Source organism: Pantherophis guttatus, chromosome 1 (genome assembly GCF_059756535.1).
Source record: "Pantherophis guttatus breed Tessera chromosome 1, ASM5975653v1, whole genome shotgun sequence".
Classification (NCBI taxonomy): Eukaryota; Metazoa; Chordata; class Lepidosauria; order Squamata; family Colubridae; genus Pantherophis; species Pantherophis guttatus.
This window is the reverse complement of record NC_142063.1, coordinates 67,856,473-67,872,531: the sequence shown is the minus strand read 5'-3', so window position 1 is coordinate 67,872,531 and position 16,059 is coordinate 67,856,473. Positions and strand designations below refer to the sequence as shown.

The following is a 16,059-nucleotide window of genomic DNA, read 5'->3' as shown; positions in this document are numbered from 1 at the left end:
ACATCAGCAGTTACACCAAATACGTGTAAATGTCCAATTTTTGGTTTTCTTCCATACATGAGTTCGTATGGAGTTTTGTTGATTGTACTTGACCATAAGCGGTTTATAGTGTAATTGGAATAAGTAAGGGCCTCAGCCCAGAATGATTGGCTCAAGCCAGCATCGTCTAACACACATTTAACCATGGTTTGTAGCAAACCATTCTTCCTTTCAGATACTCCATTTTGAAAAGGGGAGAAGGGACAAGATTTAAAGTGCAATATTCCTTGTGATTTTAGCCAATTTGAAAATTCGTTGGATAGGAATTCCGACCCCCTGTCGGTCATTATTTCTTTAATTTTAATATTGTGTTGTGTTTCTACCATTTTAAAGAACTCCTTAAATTTTTTGAAAACTTCACTTTTGTGGTTAAGAGTGTATACAAAACCGAATCTACTGTAGTCATCGACTATGGTTAGAAAGTATCTTTTTCTATATTTAATTGAAGGTTTCATTGGGCCTACTACATCCATATGAACTAGTTGAAAAATTGAGTGTGTGGTGCGAGTGGCTTTTTTGGGTTTAGGTTTACTTTTAAGTTTGGATGAATTGCACACGGAGCATTCCAAATAATTTTTACAGTTCTTTATTTTTAAATCTTCGGAACATTCTAACATCTTTTGTATGACAGGAAAACTTGCATGTCCTAGCTTTCTGTGGAGTAAGTGGCTACAATTGTCATGTATAGGTTTTCCATTGTGTAAATTTTCAGACATATTAGTATCAGTAGTTGATGCATTATTATTATTACCCTCATTATGACTATCTGACTTTGCCTCTTTGTTTTTTAATTGATAGTTTGCGTAGATTAATTCGTTACTTTGTGGTGGTAGATATGTTAGTCCGTCATTTGTGAATAGTTTACCTATGTTTCTGTTGTTTTTAGTCATAAATACCTTTCCACCTTTGAAAGTGGTCTCTACTTCATTTTCTATACTTAATTTTAGAGTTGCCAATATATTACTTGGAATTTCGGGTACAAATAGCACCCCCTCTATTTTTCCTATACCCTTTATATGCGTGTCTCCCATTCCTCTTACTAGGACTTCATTTTGGTTTGCTACTTTAATGTAATATTTCTTTTCAGGGAAGTTGCTTAATATTTTTCTATTGTGAGTTGTATGACATGTGGTCCCAGAATCGATGAGCCAAGTGTTGAGTGAATCAGATGTTAAAGTATCACTGTTTCTTATTCCATATAGTGATCCTTTCTTATTTTCCCTAGGGTTATTTCTGTACATTTGTCTTTCTCTAGAATGTGGTGACTCCCTGAGTTTATATCTGTAGTCAGGGGAAGTTCTGTCTAAGAAATGTATTCTCCTATCTTTGTGTTGATATGTGTCACTGTATCCTGTGTTCTTGGGGCAGTCTCTTTTTTGATGTCTTTCAGATCCACATATTGAACATTCATGTGGGTATCTGTCTCTGACTCTAAAATCTGTCCTTTTTTGATTTCTACCTTCCCTTTGTTGTGCATATCGCTCCTTTCTAAGTCTATCTTCAGTAATAAGTTTATTGGTAAGGTTTTCTAAGGTAATTTGTTCTATACTTAAGTTATCGATTAAGGTAATATAGTTATCCCAGCTGTGGTCCAATGAATTGATTATAATGCTTTTCATAGTGTTATCAGAAATAGTTTCCCCCCTTTGGATAAGATCTGCCCTGACTGCGTTCAGATTCAAGATATGTTCACTCATAGATGTATCATGTCTTAGTTTGGCAGAATAGAAATCTCTAGAAATTTTTGTGGTGGTGGCTACACTTTTGCTATAGAACAAATTGAATAATTTTTGGTATGTTTCAGATACGGTTAGATTATGTTCAATACTGGGAAGTATACTTGGGGAAATAGAAGTAATTAATATATAATACGCTTTGTGATGGAGGCAGTCTATTTCATAAGTCCAAGGTTTGTCTGGTGGATTATCAATAAAAAATAAAACATTCTCTTTCAAATATGTAATTTGTAAACACTGGCTCCATTCCATTAAGTTGCTCCCATCTAATTTTAATTTTATAAAGTCTGAAGATAGTATCCCTGAGTGTTGTGAAGTGTTATTTATGTTCAGGAGCTGTCCATGGTTTAAGACCTTAGCATACTCGCAATAAGGCCTGGGTATGGTAGATGCATGTCTGTATTTACTTATCTCTATGTTCTGGCTGGATCTGCGCTGCCTTGTATCTACGTCTTCTTCTTTTTTCTTTGCAGGTTCGTTCTGCGCATGCTCAGTCCTCATTCTTCTCCAGCAGTCGACGAGGGAGGATCCTGTGTTTGCAGCTCCCGGGGTGAAGTCCCAGTCGGCCTTCTGTTCTTCAGCTTTGTTTCCGGACGGCCTCTGGTGACTGAAGAATGCCTGGGATGCTGTCCTGCTCGTCGGGGAGTCTCCGAAGTTGCGACGATCGAAGAAGAAGCCACCGGAGGCTTGTCGGCCATTTTCTTCAAAGTAGTCAGGAAGTGAAGTTCGAGGCGGGCCACCATTGTTGATGAAGCCGGGTTGCTCAGCAAGTCGTTCTTCGGTAGGTAAGTATGATTGCCAGTGCGTCTTTTTTCGGGTGGCTAGGTCTTTCTTTAGACAGTTTATTTCTTTTTGGCTTTTGGTAGGTGATAGTTTAGAATTTTCTTTTTCATTTTCTGGTTGTTCGTTTGGTATTTTTAGTTTAGTCCCGAGTGCTGCAGTCAGCACCTGTATAGCGTTATCTATTTCTAGTTCAGTAGGTTGAGCTTTGTATTGTTTAAATAGTTGTTTTTTATTTGTTTCTGAACTCAGGTAGTCATCTTCTTGGTAGGTTTTGTTTCCTACTTTGTAGTTTGAGGTTTGGGATTCTTTTAGTAATTGGTCGGCCATTTTGAGAGTATTAGGTGGGTAAGATGGCTGCCATGAAAAAGGCGGGAAGCTGTCACCATCTTCGGTGTCGTTTTTAAAGTCAGGGGTTGAGTTTCTTACCTTGTATTTTTCTTGTTTGTTATTTTCGTTATCTGCTGCTGTTCCATGGTCGTTTATCATGCTGCGGATTTTCACAAGCAGATTTGATTCAACTGTAGTTGTTTCTATTAATTCTAGTATTTTTCTTTTTACTTCATCTTCTTTGTTTGGGGTTGAGAAAGGTTCTTCTGCTCCAGCTAGTGGTTGTTTGTTTTGTGTTAGCAGTTCATTTTCTTGTAATTGCGTTTGTTTCTTCATGTTTTCAATTGGTGTATATTTGTCAGGAGTCAGCTGAGCTGCCATTCTTTTTGTTATGTATCTGGTGGCAGGTCTTCTTTTGTCTTTTTGTGAGTCTTGCATCTTTATGTTTGGTTGGGCCTACCAAACCATCCTCTTGCTACCAATTTGTTGCTACTTTGATTATTCTGGTTAGGCCCAATATAAGAGACTGAAGACTTTCTTGTATCAACAGTGTTTATTTCTCATCTTCCTCAGGAACACTTTTGGACAGCTAGAAGTCTGACAGGAGTAAAGGCTTATATACAGAGGAGGCGGGGCAAATGGTAAGTAGTAACCAATGGCAAGGGACACGATGACATCACATAATGACATATATACAAGTACACATATTTACAGAGAGCAAGTTAGGTATTTTCAATTGTAACAAGTATAAAGATATTGAGAGGGGCCAGTCATGCATATTTACAAGCCGGAGATTCTACATCAGTCTATATCAGGCTGCTATTATCAATAATTCTTTTAAAATATTTTATGACAGAAACATTTTCCAATCATTCTACTCATTTACTATATGATATAAACTGAGCTCTGGGGTCTCTCTCAGTTTCATTTCACTGTGATGCAATCTGGTGGTGGTGGCTGTTGTTAGTTGCAAAGCCGTGTCCAACCCACTGCAACCCCATGGACAACATTCCTCCAGGCCTTCCTGTTCTCTACCATCCTCTGGAGTACATTTAAGCTCACGCCTACTGCTTCAGTGACTCCATCCAGCCACCTCATTCTCTGTCGTCCCATTCTTCTTTTGCCCTCAATCTTTCCCAGCATTAGGCTCTTCTCCAATGAGTGCTTCCTTCTCATTAGGTGGCCAAAGTATTTCAATTCCATCTTCAGGATCTGGCCTTCTAAAGAGCAGTCAGGGTTGATCTCCTCTAGGACTGACCAGTTAGATCGCCTTGCAGTCCAAGGGACTCGCAGGAGTCTTCTCCACCATCATAGTTCAAAGGCCTCAATTCTTTGGCGCTCAGCCTTTCTTATGGTCCAACTTTCACCGCCACACATCAAGCCTCTTTACATACCACCCTTCCCCTTACTTGATCAACAAAGCTGCTCCTCTGTTCATGGTTTGATCCTTGTAATGAGACATATAGAGACATACAGGTGTCAGGGGGTTGGAGAGGAGCAAATGTTATTTTAACTGCAAAAGGCATCAAGGAGATGAGAGTGAGAGGAAAGAAATACCTCACTAAAACCACCACCTATCCATCCTACATTGACATAGATAAAACTTACCAAAATACCTTGCAAATTCTGATGTAATTCATATATTTTGCAATGTATTCTTTTTCTTTTTTCTTTTTCTTTTCCTTTTTATTTCTTTTCTTTCTCACAATAAAAAAGAAACTCGAACTGTGGATGTTGCTTAAGAGGACAGGCAGTCAAAAACCTCTTGTTAACAGGGAATGAAATAAATGATCTCTTGGAGCAATTCCTTCTTTTACAATCTGCTCTCTAGTCTTTCTCCAATGTAATTTAATCCAAAAAGGTTCCCTCACAGTTCTGTCACTAATCTTTAGATGTTTATTTCTATGTTCCAATAGTCCACCCAGTTCACAGACACTTCCAGCCTAAGAAAACAGCAGTAGGAACATTTCCCATTTTTGCCCTGACAGCAGAATTCAAGAGATTCAATATTATTTGTTTATCTTTTTCTCTAATTTATAGAGCTGCTCAGGAAAAGCCAGTCTGGGCAGTGAATAACAAATACTCCAACTGTAAGAAATAAAACATCTAATCAAGTAGCATGGACCAGAGCATTAAAAATGTATTTTCCATCTTTCTGGGTTTGGGATTGCATACAAAATCAATCAGCCCCACTCTGGATTCTATTTGGAACAAAACATCCCAAATACATGTTCATGCATAAACCATCCAAAACCAGCTCTTATATTCATGGAAGGTTTTGAACATCCCTAGACTTACTTTGAAATTGCTGGGACAAAATATAAAGAAACAAATGACTTGAAAGAATATTCCTTCCCTCTTCATATGGTGATTCCCAATAATATCAGAATTCTGTACAGTTACTTTATAATGCAATAAAAAAAGATGCATATACAATACAACTGATGTTAGTTTATTCTGCAACTGGGAATTTTCATAGCAGAAGCCCCTCCATGCAAATCTATCTATCTATCTATCTATCTATCTATCTATCTATCTATCTATCTATCTATCTATCTATCTATCTACCTATCTATCTATCTATCTATCTATCTATCTATCTATCTTATAGTAAGCGTAAGACAAAGTCAACAAAGAATTTAGTCTAACATTTTCCATCACAAGATAATTTTTGAAAGTAGTATAATAAGAAAACTCCCACTTGCAGTCTAGGGCTCCAGGTTTCCAAATGAGGTCATCCTGAGATTCTGTACCACTCTTTATTTTATTTATTTATTTACTTATTTGTCAAGCATATGTAAGATTACAGATATAAGTATAAACATGATTATGAATACATGAAATGGGTACGAATAAAAAGGGACAGTAGGCACATTGGTGCACTTATGCACGCCCCTTACAGATCTCTTAGGAATGGGGTGAGGTCAACAGTAGACAGTCTAAGATTAAAGTTATGGGGGTTTGGGGAAGTAACAGAGTCAGGTAGTGCATTCCAGGCATTGACCACTCTGTTGCTGAAGTTGTATTTTCTGCAATCGAGTTTGGAGCGGTTTATCTTGAGTTTGTATCTATATTTTTTTAAAAACAAATTTTATTGGTTTTTTTTCTTTTCTCCTCTCCCACCTTCACCCACATCTTTCTTTTTTTTTTTTTAACAGTGTGTTGGTTGTTTCTTATCTTATACAATTAGTCAAATTCAAATATATTTTATTCAATTACAATTTTTGTCAATATCGTCTTCCCCCTTCCTTTTTTTTTGAATATACCTCAGTATTTCTATACTTGCATACATAAACACCTTCTTCATTTATCCCTAAATTCTAACTTTACTATTTGTACATATTTATCCTCTTTTATTCTTAAACAATTCATTCTTTTTCTTAATATATTTATATTGGTTTGTTCAGAGCTGCCTTCCTTCCACTTCATCTTTTTTTAATTATTATTATACAGCAATCTTTCTCCTCAGTTTGAGTTTGTATCTATTGTGTGCTCGTGTATTGTTGTGGTTGAAGCTGAAGTAGTCATTGACAATTTTGGATTGTAACTCCCACCCAGATTACCAAGCAATGCCATACTCTGTCCCCATTTAATATTTTAAAATAAATTGCCTCTGCATGGCATTTTGACATTAATTTTATTTTATTTCGGTACATAGTTGGAGACAATGCTTGATGGTGAGAGGTCAGACATCCTTGTTGCCCAAAAAGTCACCCAAATGCCACTTGAATATTATATGTATCCTAGAAATGGACAGCACTCCCTATGGCAGCTAAAGGCAGCAACTAGCTAAGGGTGCTCTGGGCAGGCCCCATGATCCCTGACTTCTTACCACTGCTTCCTATTCCACTGTACTTGCTTCCTGGTTTTGCTCCACCTGAGCACATACAAAGGAAGTGAGAATGGATGTAAAATAGACTAAGTCCCTAGAAACAGAGAAGTATCTAAATTGGGATGCATGGAACCAAGGGAACATTTAACCCTATTTTTGTGTTACGATATTGACAAAAACAGCATTCTTCTGAGAGGCAATTGCTTTCAGTACCACCGCAAGAAGAGAAAATTAAATGTCTCCAGCACAACAATTCTGACTTCTAAAGCACAGGTATTCCTCACATTCACACAAGTGATACTGAACTGCATTAAGGTGGTTGTCTTGGGATTGCTTATGGTTGTTGTTTGTATTCTACGTAAATTGGGGACAAATACAATACTGGTCAAGCCTGGGGCCATGGCTAAGGAAACCCAAGTTCAATTTCAACTCATGTGAACTTAGTGAATGATTTAGGCTAGTCATGCTCTCAGTTCAACCTGCTTTCCTGGGTTGTTAGTTGGGGGAGGGAAAATTGGAGGATCACTTTTATATATCCTGCTTATGTTCCTGGAGGAAAGATAGCAATAAACAAACATAAAAGAAGAATACGCCCTTACTCTACAGGAAGGTATGTAATATTGCCCAAGACCAACACAAAAGCTGGTGACATAGTGTTATGACTGCATCTCTCCTATCTCAGCTTCATGAGCTGATAGCCTGACATTAGCCATGGCGGGGGGCGGGGGAGGCAGGGGAGAGGGGAAGACTGGACTGTAAGGAAGAAGGGGGTGAATGGAAGACAAGCTGAGCCTTGTGAGAAGCTTCAGTCAGCCAAGGTCAACTATCGATATGCGGAGATGGGAACCAAGAACCTGTTTCCTAAACAATATACAAGCACCTAACTGGACATTTACAGATAACTGAGGAATGGCCAGAGGAGAGAGAGAAGAAGTTACTTTGTATTGTTTGCACGGAAAATGTCAGTTTCAGCTTACATGACTTCTGTAACCACTTAAGCTTCAGTACAGTAAACCCTTGGCAAGGAGTCTTTCTTTGCTAGATGACTGTGCAACAGTTAACACATAGGTAAAGGTAAAGGTTCCCCTTGTACATAGGTGCTAGTTGTTCCTGACTCTAGGGGACGGTGCTCATCTCCATTTCAAAGCCTGAGTGGCGCAGCAGACTAATGCTACTGTTAAAGGTAGTATTTAGCTTCCAGCTGCCTGCAATTACTGCGAGTTCAATTCGCACCAGGCTCAAGGTTGACTCAGCCTTCCATCCTTTCTAAGGTAGGTAAAATGAGGACCCGGTTTGTGGGGGCAATAAGCTGACTTTGTATAAAATATCCAAAAGTATGAAGGCTATTGCTTAACGCCTTGTAAGCGCCCTGAGTCTCCGAAGAAGGGCGGCATATAAATAAATTAAAAAAAAGCCGAAGAGCCAGCACTGTCCGAAGATGTCTCCGTGGTCATGTGGCCAGCATGACTAAACCAGAGGTGAAATCTACTTACCTTCCCCTACCAGTTCAGAAGTGCATGTGCCGCGCATGCACATTTGCTCTGCTTGCATGTGCGCATCACGTGCACGCTTGGACCCTCTCCGCATGCGCAAACCCTTCTGTGCACGCACAGAGGGTAAAAAACAGGTTACTTCCTGGCTTTAATGACGACTGGGCGGATGGGCAGAGCCTTGTGCTTCCGTCGCTACCGGTTCTCTGAACCACCTGCCACCATCACTACAGGTTCGTCTGAACCGTTAGCATTTCACTCTGAACTAAACGCCAAAGGTGCACGGAATGCTGTTACCTTCCCACCAAAGGTGGTCCCTATTTTCCTACTTGCATTTTTTATGTGCTTTCAAACTGCTAGGTTGGCAAAAGCTGGGACAAGTAATGGGAGCTCACCCTGTTATGTGGCACTAGGGATTCGAACCGCTGAGCTGCTGACCTTTCAATCGACAAGCTCAGCATCTTAGCCACTGAGCCACCGCCTCCCACAGTTAACAAATAGACTTTAACAATTTGTAGACAGGAAATAAAAAACTAACAATTCCACCTCCTGCCCATCCCAATTGTGGTCACTAAATAAGGATTACTTATGTTCAGTATTATAAATACTGTTAGCTATGATGGTTAGAAAAAGCTGTAACTCAAGTACACAAATTTGTCCCCAAGCATTCCCAAGACAATTACCTGAATGCAATTTGATATCTGTTGTATGAATGTGATTAACACCTATGCTATAAAACTTGGAGCAGATCAGATGTCTCTAAAAGTTCCAGGAAAATAAAAAAAAACTAATGCTAAAATCTCAACTAGGTAAATGACATCACCTTACTGTTCAGAGGTTTTGTTAAACCTATCTCCAACAAATGAACTCATGATGCTCTCGTTTATCCTGTTCAAACAAACCAACTACTTTCTACATTATACCCCACCTCCTGACCCAGTTCACCATGACAGAGCTAAAAAAAAATCATATATTCTCTGGCTACAATTCAAAAGCAATGCTTTGCCTTCTCAAATATGATTGATTCATCTTTCATTCTTCTGCCATTCCAAGGCAGCTAACGTAACTATAAAATTAAAACTAAATACAGAACAAGAAAGATCAACAAATTGAAAACTGATGCAGACATAAATTCACTGTCTGCCTAGAAACTGATCAAAAATGGGAAGCAGGCATCAAGGAAATCACCCTAGGAATAGCATTATTTCATCTAGATGCCACCAAACCAGGGGTGAAATCCAGCAGGTTCTGACAGGTTCTAGAGAACCAGCAGCAGAAATTTTGAGTAGTTTGAAGAACCAGTAACGGAAATGTTGAGTAGTTTGGAGAACTGGCAAATACCATGTCTGGCTGGCCCCAGAGTGCGGTGGGAATGGGGATTTTGCAGTATCCTTCCCCTGGAGTGGGGTGGGAATAGAGATTTTGCAGTATCGTTCCCCTGCCATTCCTACCAAGCCACGCCCACAGAACAGATAGTTAAAAAAATTGAATTTCACTACTGCACCAAACTGAGGGCCATGCCTCACATTATGTATGATTTTTGTATGCGTAGACAGATTCATGAGAAGCAAGATTTCCACTTTCCTCTTAAAACAAGGGGAAAGTCATATGTATCACAGTTCTTTACCCAAACACCTTTCTTTCCTAATTGGACAGATTTTCCCCACTAATAAATTAGGCATTAAATTGATTTGGTTACAGAGAAAAGTATAAAGACAAATTATCTATAAAGCACGTCATTCTTGGGCTAAAGTATAGAAAACCATTTTTAATTGCCTAGATATAATGTGATAACAGCTAATGTTACGGTATTGAAGGTGAAAACTTACATAAAAATACACACATATAAATGTGAACAAAACAGAAGTTTGATGGATGTTCATCAAAAGTGCTACTGTTTTTAGAAAGACGTATATTCAACAATTAAATGTAATTTCAATTTTACCAGATCTAGCAATGTAGTGCTTATTATAGAATTGTTAAAGAACCACAGTTTACAGCAACTACAGGCTGGTAGTTGTAATTCTAGAGGGCTACAGTATTGATCTAGGTCAAATATCACTCGTTATGATAGTTTATTTATGCCTTTTTGTAGGGATAATATTCTCACTCAGCAATTAGCTGCTGGGGTGCTCACTTTTTTAAAAAAATGAAATAATACAAAGCTATCACAAGCATAAAGAGGAGTTTAGATCAAAATTAACAGAAGCATACTCCTTGTCTATTTCTATAACATGGCTACAATCAGATGCAAAGTTATTTTCCTATGTCTAATCACCCATAGCAATCTCCTAGAGCGCTGGCCTCAATACAAGTTCAACTTGATTTTTAATGCTGACATGTGACTGAGTGACCAACATTGTGTTAGCTTTGGGACAGTTTTTAAGAACACTTACCGGTACAAGATCAGCAATTATTCAAAAGCAGGCATGAGAACAAATGTAATCTGATGCAGGTGTGCACATTTATTATTTTATGGGATCAATTATGCGCACAAACTGTACCACATGAAATGGACTAAAGAGCAACCAAAAGACACCAAAATATATATTCAAAATCTGAAGAAAAAAAAAAAGGAGGCAAACACCCCTGGTTCAGGCCACCACCTGACTAGCAGTCTCAATACAGTATGTAGCATTTAAGAGAGAGAAAAAACATCCCTAAAACTGAAGCATACCACTACAGAACAATAATGTAATAATGTAAAAATCATAGGATGGCTGAAGCAAAGACTAAGATTTGCAGAAAATATTTCATTATTAGATTTTCACCTCTTTTATATGTGTGGGTGTGTGGGTGTATACACAAACACGCATACACAAACACATACAAACACACATCTATCTACCTACCGTGTTTTCCCGAAAATAAGACCCTGTCTTATATTTTTTTGAGCCACGCTTAGCCTTATTTTTGGGGAGGTCTTATTATTTTGGGGGGCATGGAGCAAGATGGGGCTCCTCTTGCCGTCTTACCTGATTTCCATCTTTGCGTTTAAATATTTTCGGGGAGGGCTTATTTTCGCGGGGAGGCTTATTTTAGTGCATGTGCTCAAAAGCCAGATTGGGTTTATTACCAGGGGATGTCTTATTTTTGGGAAAACAGGGTACTTACCTACCTATCAGCAATGAATATACCTAATATTCCTGGTTTCTATTTTTCCTACAACAACTCTGTGAGTTGGGTTGGACTGAGAGTGACTGGTCCAAAATCAACCAGCCAGCTTTCATGACTAAGGAAGCCTAGAATTCACAATCTCCTCGGTTCTAGGCCAACACCTTAACCACTACACCAAATGACTGTGTTTAGAACCATTTGCCAACATAATACTTTTGTTCTGTACTGTGGTATATTCCTTCCTTGCACATGTCTTCAAGTCAAACAGAATCACAGGGGCATTGGGGATGGTAAACCACATTGAAATAGCAGGTATAACCGGGTGATTGAAGACCCATCTTGTTTTAACATATGTTGTATGCATTGCACACAGAAAAGGGGGCAAGACTTCAATTGCCCAGATCATACCCACCATTTTGTTATTGTTCACTCTACTCTGCAGATACCCAAATGGGGATTTAGAATGGAATTTTACCAGTCTTTTAAAACTTGGTATTCTCTAGATATTCTACACCTTTTAGAAATCCAGTTTTCACCCTGCAAATAACATCTATAACTAGAAAGGAATAGTTTGGTATCCTAAGTGAAACAAATGTGCACATTCTTGCACTATTGCCCTTTTCCAAAGAAAAGAGATTCAGTGCTAGCCTACAAATGATGACTTACATACCTCCCCACCCAAATCAATTTCTCACAATAATTTCCTTTCTTCATTAGACCAATGTCCATCGGGTTCATTATTCTGCTTCCAACAGGATCAAAGAGAGGCTTTTAATGTTCATGATCAAAATTCAAAAGGAAATAACATTTCCTAAAATTTGCCCCTAAAATAGGATTACTCATTAGGTTTAATTCACAGTGGTATATCAACCAATTAATCCATTAATTTGTCATTTTAAAGAATCGGAAATCATTTAAAGGGCAACTGGACTTTAGGTGTTTTTTTAAAAAAGTCCAGTTGCCTTTTGAAAAAGCATATTTGGGACAACTATGACCTGGATGGCTGAGAATCGCCATAGACATTTAATTACATCTACTGCAACCTATCACTCTACGTAGTGATTAGAAGACCATCCATTTTTCATGATAGTCAATGAAAAACTCAGATATCAAACTGGAACAAGGCATTTTGCTATTTGTATCACCCAACAACTGATATCGGAAGTATCCTGTATCTAGAGATAGAAAGGAACTCTCATTGCTTACAGCCATTGATAATCTTATCATTTAATTGCATCTAACACCATTTCATGTTCACAAAATATCCTTACTCATATTTAACTGTACCATAGTTTACTCATTTAACCCTTGTTTCTGATTTGCATTACATTGTTTTCAGTAACACCCTCACCTCTGTGCCGTTGTTGCCTTAGTGCCAAATGGTAAAATAATCATGGCAAGGCTACAATGTGGTTGGCAACCTTGTAGTCCCATGTACCATACCAACGGCTTAGGTACAGGTTCCTGAACTATCTTGGTTCATGGCATCCCTTGCAGTTCCCAAATTATATCATGGCACCCAGAACACTGTAGTGAACTAACAGTTCCATTTATTATGTAGAAAAATATCCTCAACACCCTTGTGAGTTCACTGTGATGTCCTTGTGCATAGTTTGGGAACTGTGGGGCTGGGGTCACACTATGCTATGGTTCAATTATTCTGTCATCAAGACAAGTGTTAGTGGATGTCCACCACATTATGCCCGATAACCAAGAGATGCCCATAGTTTGAGGACCCTAAAGACCAGTTAAGTTTATTCATACATGCAAATGGAGCTTGATCTGAGAACAAACTCTAGCCATGGGAATCCACAGCATGGCTTATAATGATGTATGAATCTTGATACAAATGATGCAACTTACATACTTATGTCTGATGTTCAGAGGCAAGTATTAAATTGCACCCTTTTCTCAAGGATGTTATGACCCACCTGTTGTCATTTGGACATTGCTTGTTAGAGATAAAAAAAAATAAATACTTGCCCTGATCAGTTAAGTGAAATATGCTTATGGTCTTGTCTTATACTTTCATTTTCACGTTTCCAAATGGAAACTTTGTGAAACTGCCCTAGCATTTTTCAGCAATCATGGTCAGCAATGGTGCCCAGAGCCACCAACATTGACAGGCCACTTGGGGCCTTAAGATCTTGAGACTGCTTGCCTTCCTAAACCAGAAGCTGCCAGAGCAGGCAGGTTCACACCACAGACCAAGGCAAGGCAAAGCAAACCAAACCAACCAGATCGGACCGGGCATAACTGCAGGACCGAGAGAGAATGCAGGAGCTACTCTCGGGTCAACCCTTGGCTGGGAGAAGCGGGCTCTGGTCTCCTTACCGCTGTTGCCTCGGTTTCGCATGGTCGCGTAAGCGTTGTAAACCTCCCGTCTGACATAGTTCAGGAAGCCGTCCTTCTTGGCAAACCTGCAGACCAAGGCCTGGTCGTAAAGGCAGTCGAGGAGGAAACAGCTCTGAATGCCTTCGGAGTCCTCCCCGGGGCTCTGCTCCACCAGGGCCAAGTTGCAACTGGGGTTCTTGCAACAGGCGCGGACGCAATCGCGGTTGCTTTCCACCGGCGGCGAAGCCAGGAAAGTGGCGCCGTTCTCCACCGAGGCATTCGTGTCCAGCACAAACTCCGGAAACCCGGGCGTAAATTGAGCAAGGCACCTTTCTCCAAACGAGGCTCCTTCCCCGTTTTCTTCCTGACCAAGAACCAGGCCGGTTAAAAAAATCCAAGTCACCAAGAGTCCGGCCTGAAGCCGGCTCCTACTTCGGCCCATCTCAGTCCAAACGAGCCAAATGGCGCAGTTCCCCGGGCCGAGGGCTTTTCAGAGTGGGGCAGACCCGACCACGACCGCCGAGCAGAGAGGCGAGGAAACGCTCCGGACGCGCAGGAACCTTAACCTCCGTCCCCTCCGAGGGTCCTTTTCTCCAGCGGGGTCCCTCGAGCACTTCTGCGAGGAAGGACTCTCCCCCAAGTTGCCTTCTTCCTCTTCTTCGGGCCAAGATCGCCGCCCTTAAGGGTCTCTGCCCCCCACGTCTGGTAGGCGCCCCTCTTTGCAGACGGTCGGAGGCTGGGGAACCCGCCGCCTCGACCCGAAGCTCTCGGGGCAGCCCCTGCGATGTAGTGGGGCGGCTCTCTCGCTCTGAGCCTTGGGCCCTCTTCTTTCCGGATCTTGGCTCCAGTTCCTTTTCCTTTTTTTTCCCCCTTCGTTTTTGCTTCCTTTACTCACCTGCAAAGTTTCAGGTGAAACTGACTCACAGGCTACTCTACCGTCAAAGAGGGTGGCGCCCTTTCCGAGTCAATCCCCAGTTAACTCTTAATTCGCTGCCCGGCCGACGGCTCCATCCTGCCCTTAAGTAGGATTCAAGAACAGACAAAGGACTCCTGCCAGGTGACAGGAAGTGAAATTCGACGCCCTCGCCTCGGTCTTTATTACTTCTGACTGCAGGAGAGAAGCAGGGGGACGGACTTGGTAATAGCCAGGTTTCTCTCCCCCCCACCCCCCCACCCCCAAAAAGCAGAAGGGCCAGAGTTCATAAATTAGTTCATCCGTGGGGGGGGGGAAACGGGGGCTCTATTTATTTCTGCTTTTGTGGTTGCTTATGCAGGATGTAGGGAATAAGTTTTTGTGTAAGAAGGTATAAAGATTGCCCAATATGCCTAAAAAGTATTATTGGGCAATCTTTATTAGAAACAAAGGCCTGGGGTAATAGAGGCATCACCTTTATTATCATCATCATCACAGATGGAAAAAAAAACATGTTTTTAATTCTAGTTCAATGTAAAAACAGAAACATCAAAATCTGTCTGAATTTGTTCATGAAAAGGCAGGATGCAAATGTCATATACTAGAGCAAGTTCAGAAATATAGAAAGCCACCAATTTAATCCTAAATCTTTACACAAGACTTGTGGATATGGTTGCCTGATCACTAAAATTACAATCCTATTTAAAGGATATTATTCTCATTTATGTATTTATTTAAATTAGTTAGAGCCATATTTTTCATATTGATAGAGGAAAAGAGCCCATTAAACATACTAGCAATTCATTTTGAGTAGGTCATTATGTATTAGAAGAGTGGAGCTATCTAAGGTGTGATAAAAAACTTTAAAAAAAAGAGTCCCAGGATGTAAATTGTTATGAAATTGATAACAAGCACTCCATGCTTATTGAAATGTGTATATATGTATACCAGATAAACTTTCTACTCTGCCAGATCTTTTCAGGGTTTCTAAAAGTTAAAACTGTAAAAGTGATAATCATAACCAATGACCCAACTGTATGAAATATAAGTGTGTATGGGAAAGGCCTTTAAAGGCTATACAAAAAATTTGCAATGAATTGTACAGATTGCCCTTGTCATTAACTGTGGATGTATCCATAGAAATGGACAAATCTTTTTAAAAAATCTGGGTCCAGGGTAGATAGATGTTCTAACTTCAGTGTAGCAAATCTAAAAGTGTTATATACTACTTGAGTCTGTTTTATGAAATATTCTGTCAGCATTTCTTTTATTTCTAATTCAAATTTTCTATATTGTGATCCATGCATCTTTTTCCACCAGACACATCATTTACAGTATTATCTTATCACAAATGGTTTAAATATACTTAAAACTGTCCCTGATAGATTACATTTTATTTGTTTGAAAAAAACATATTTATATGTTGTTTCTCTTGTTAGTTTACAAATTCAAATCTTCCAGGAAAGAAATAGTAAAATATCATAAAGT

General features: G+C 39.6%; 1 protein-coding gene across 1 annotated transcript in view; it reads right to left on the bottom strand.

Moving 5' to 3' along the window:
* The window catches only part of SPINT1 (serine peptidase inhibitor, Kunitz type 1), a 43,639-nt gene extending 28,817 nt beyond the window's left edge, over positions 1 to 14,822 (bottom strand). The window contains exon 1 of the mRNA XM_034417834.3: positions 13,659 to 14,822. Coding sequence (XP_034273725.1) covers positions 13,659 to 14,100 — 442 coding nt within the window. The 5' untranslated portion in view covers positions 14,101 to 14,822. The remainder of the gene's footprint in view (positions 1 to 13,658) is intronic.
* Positions 14,823 to 16,059: the final 1,237 nt, after the last annotated feature.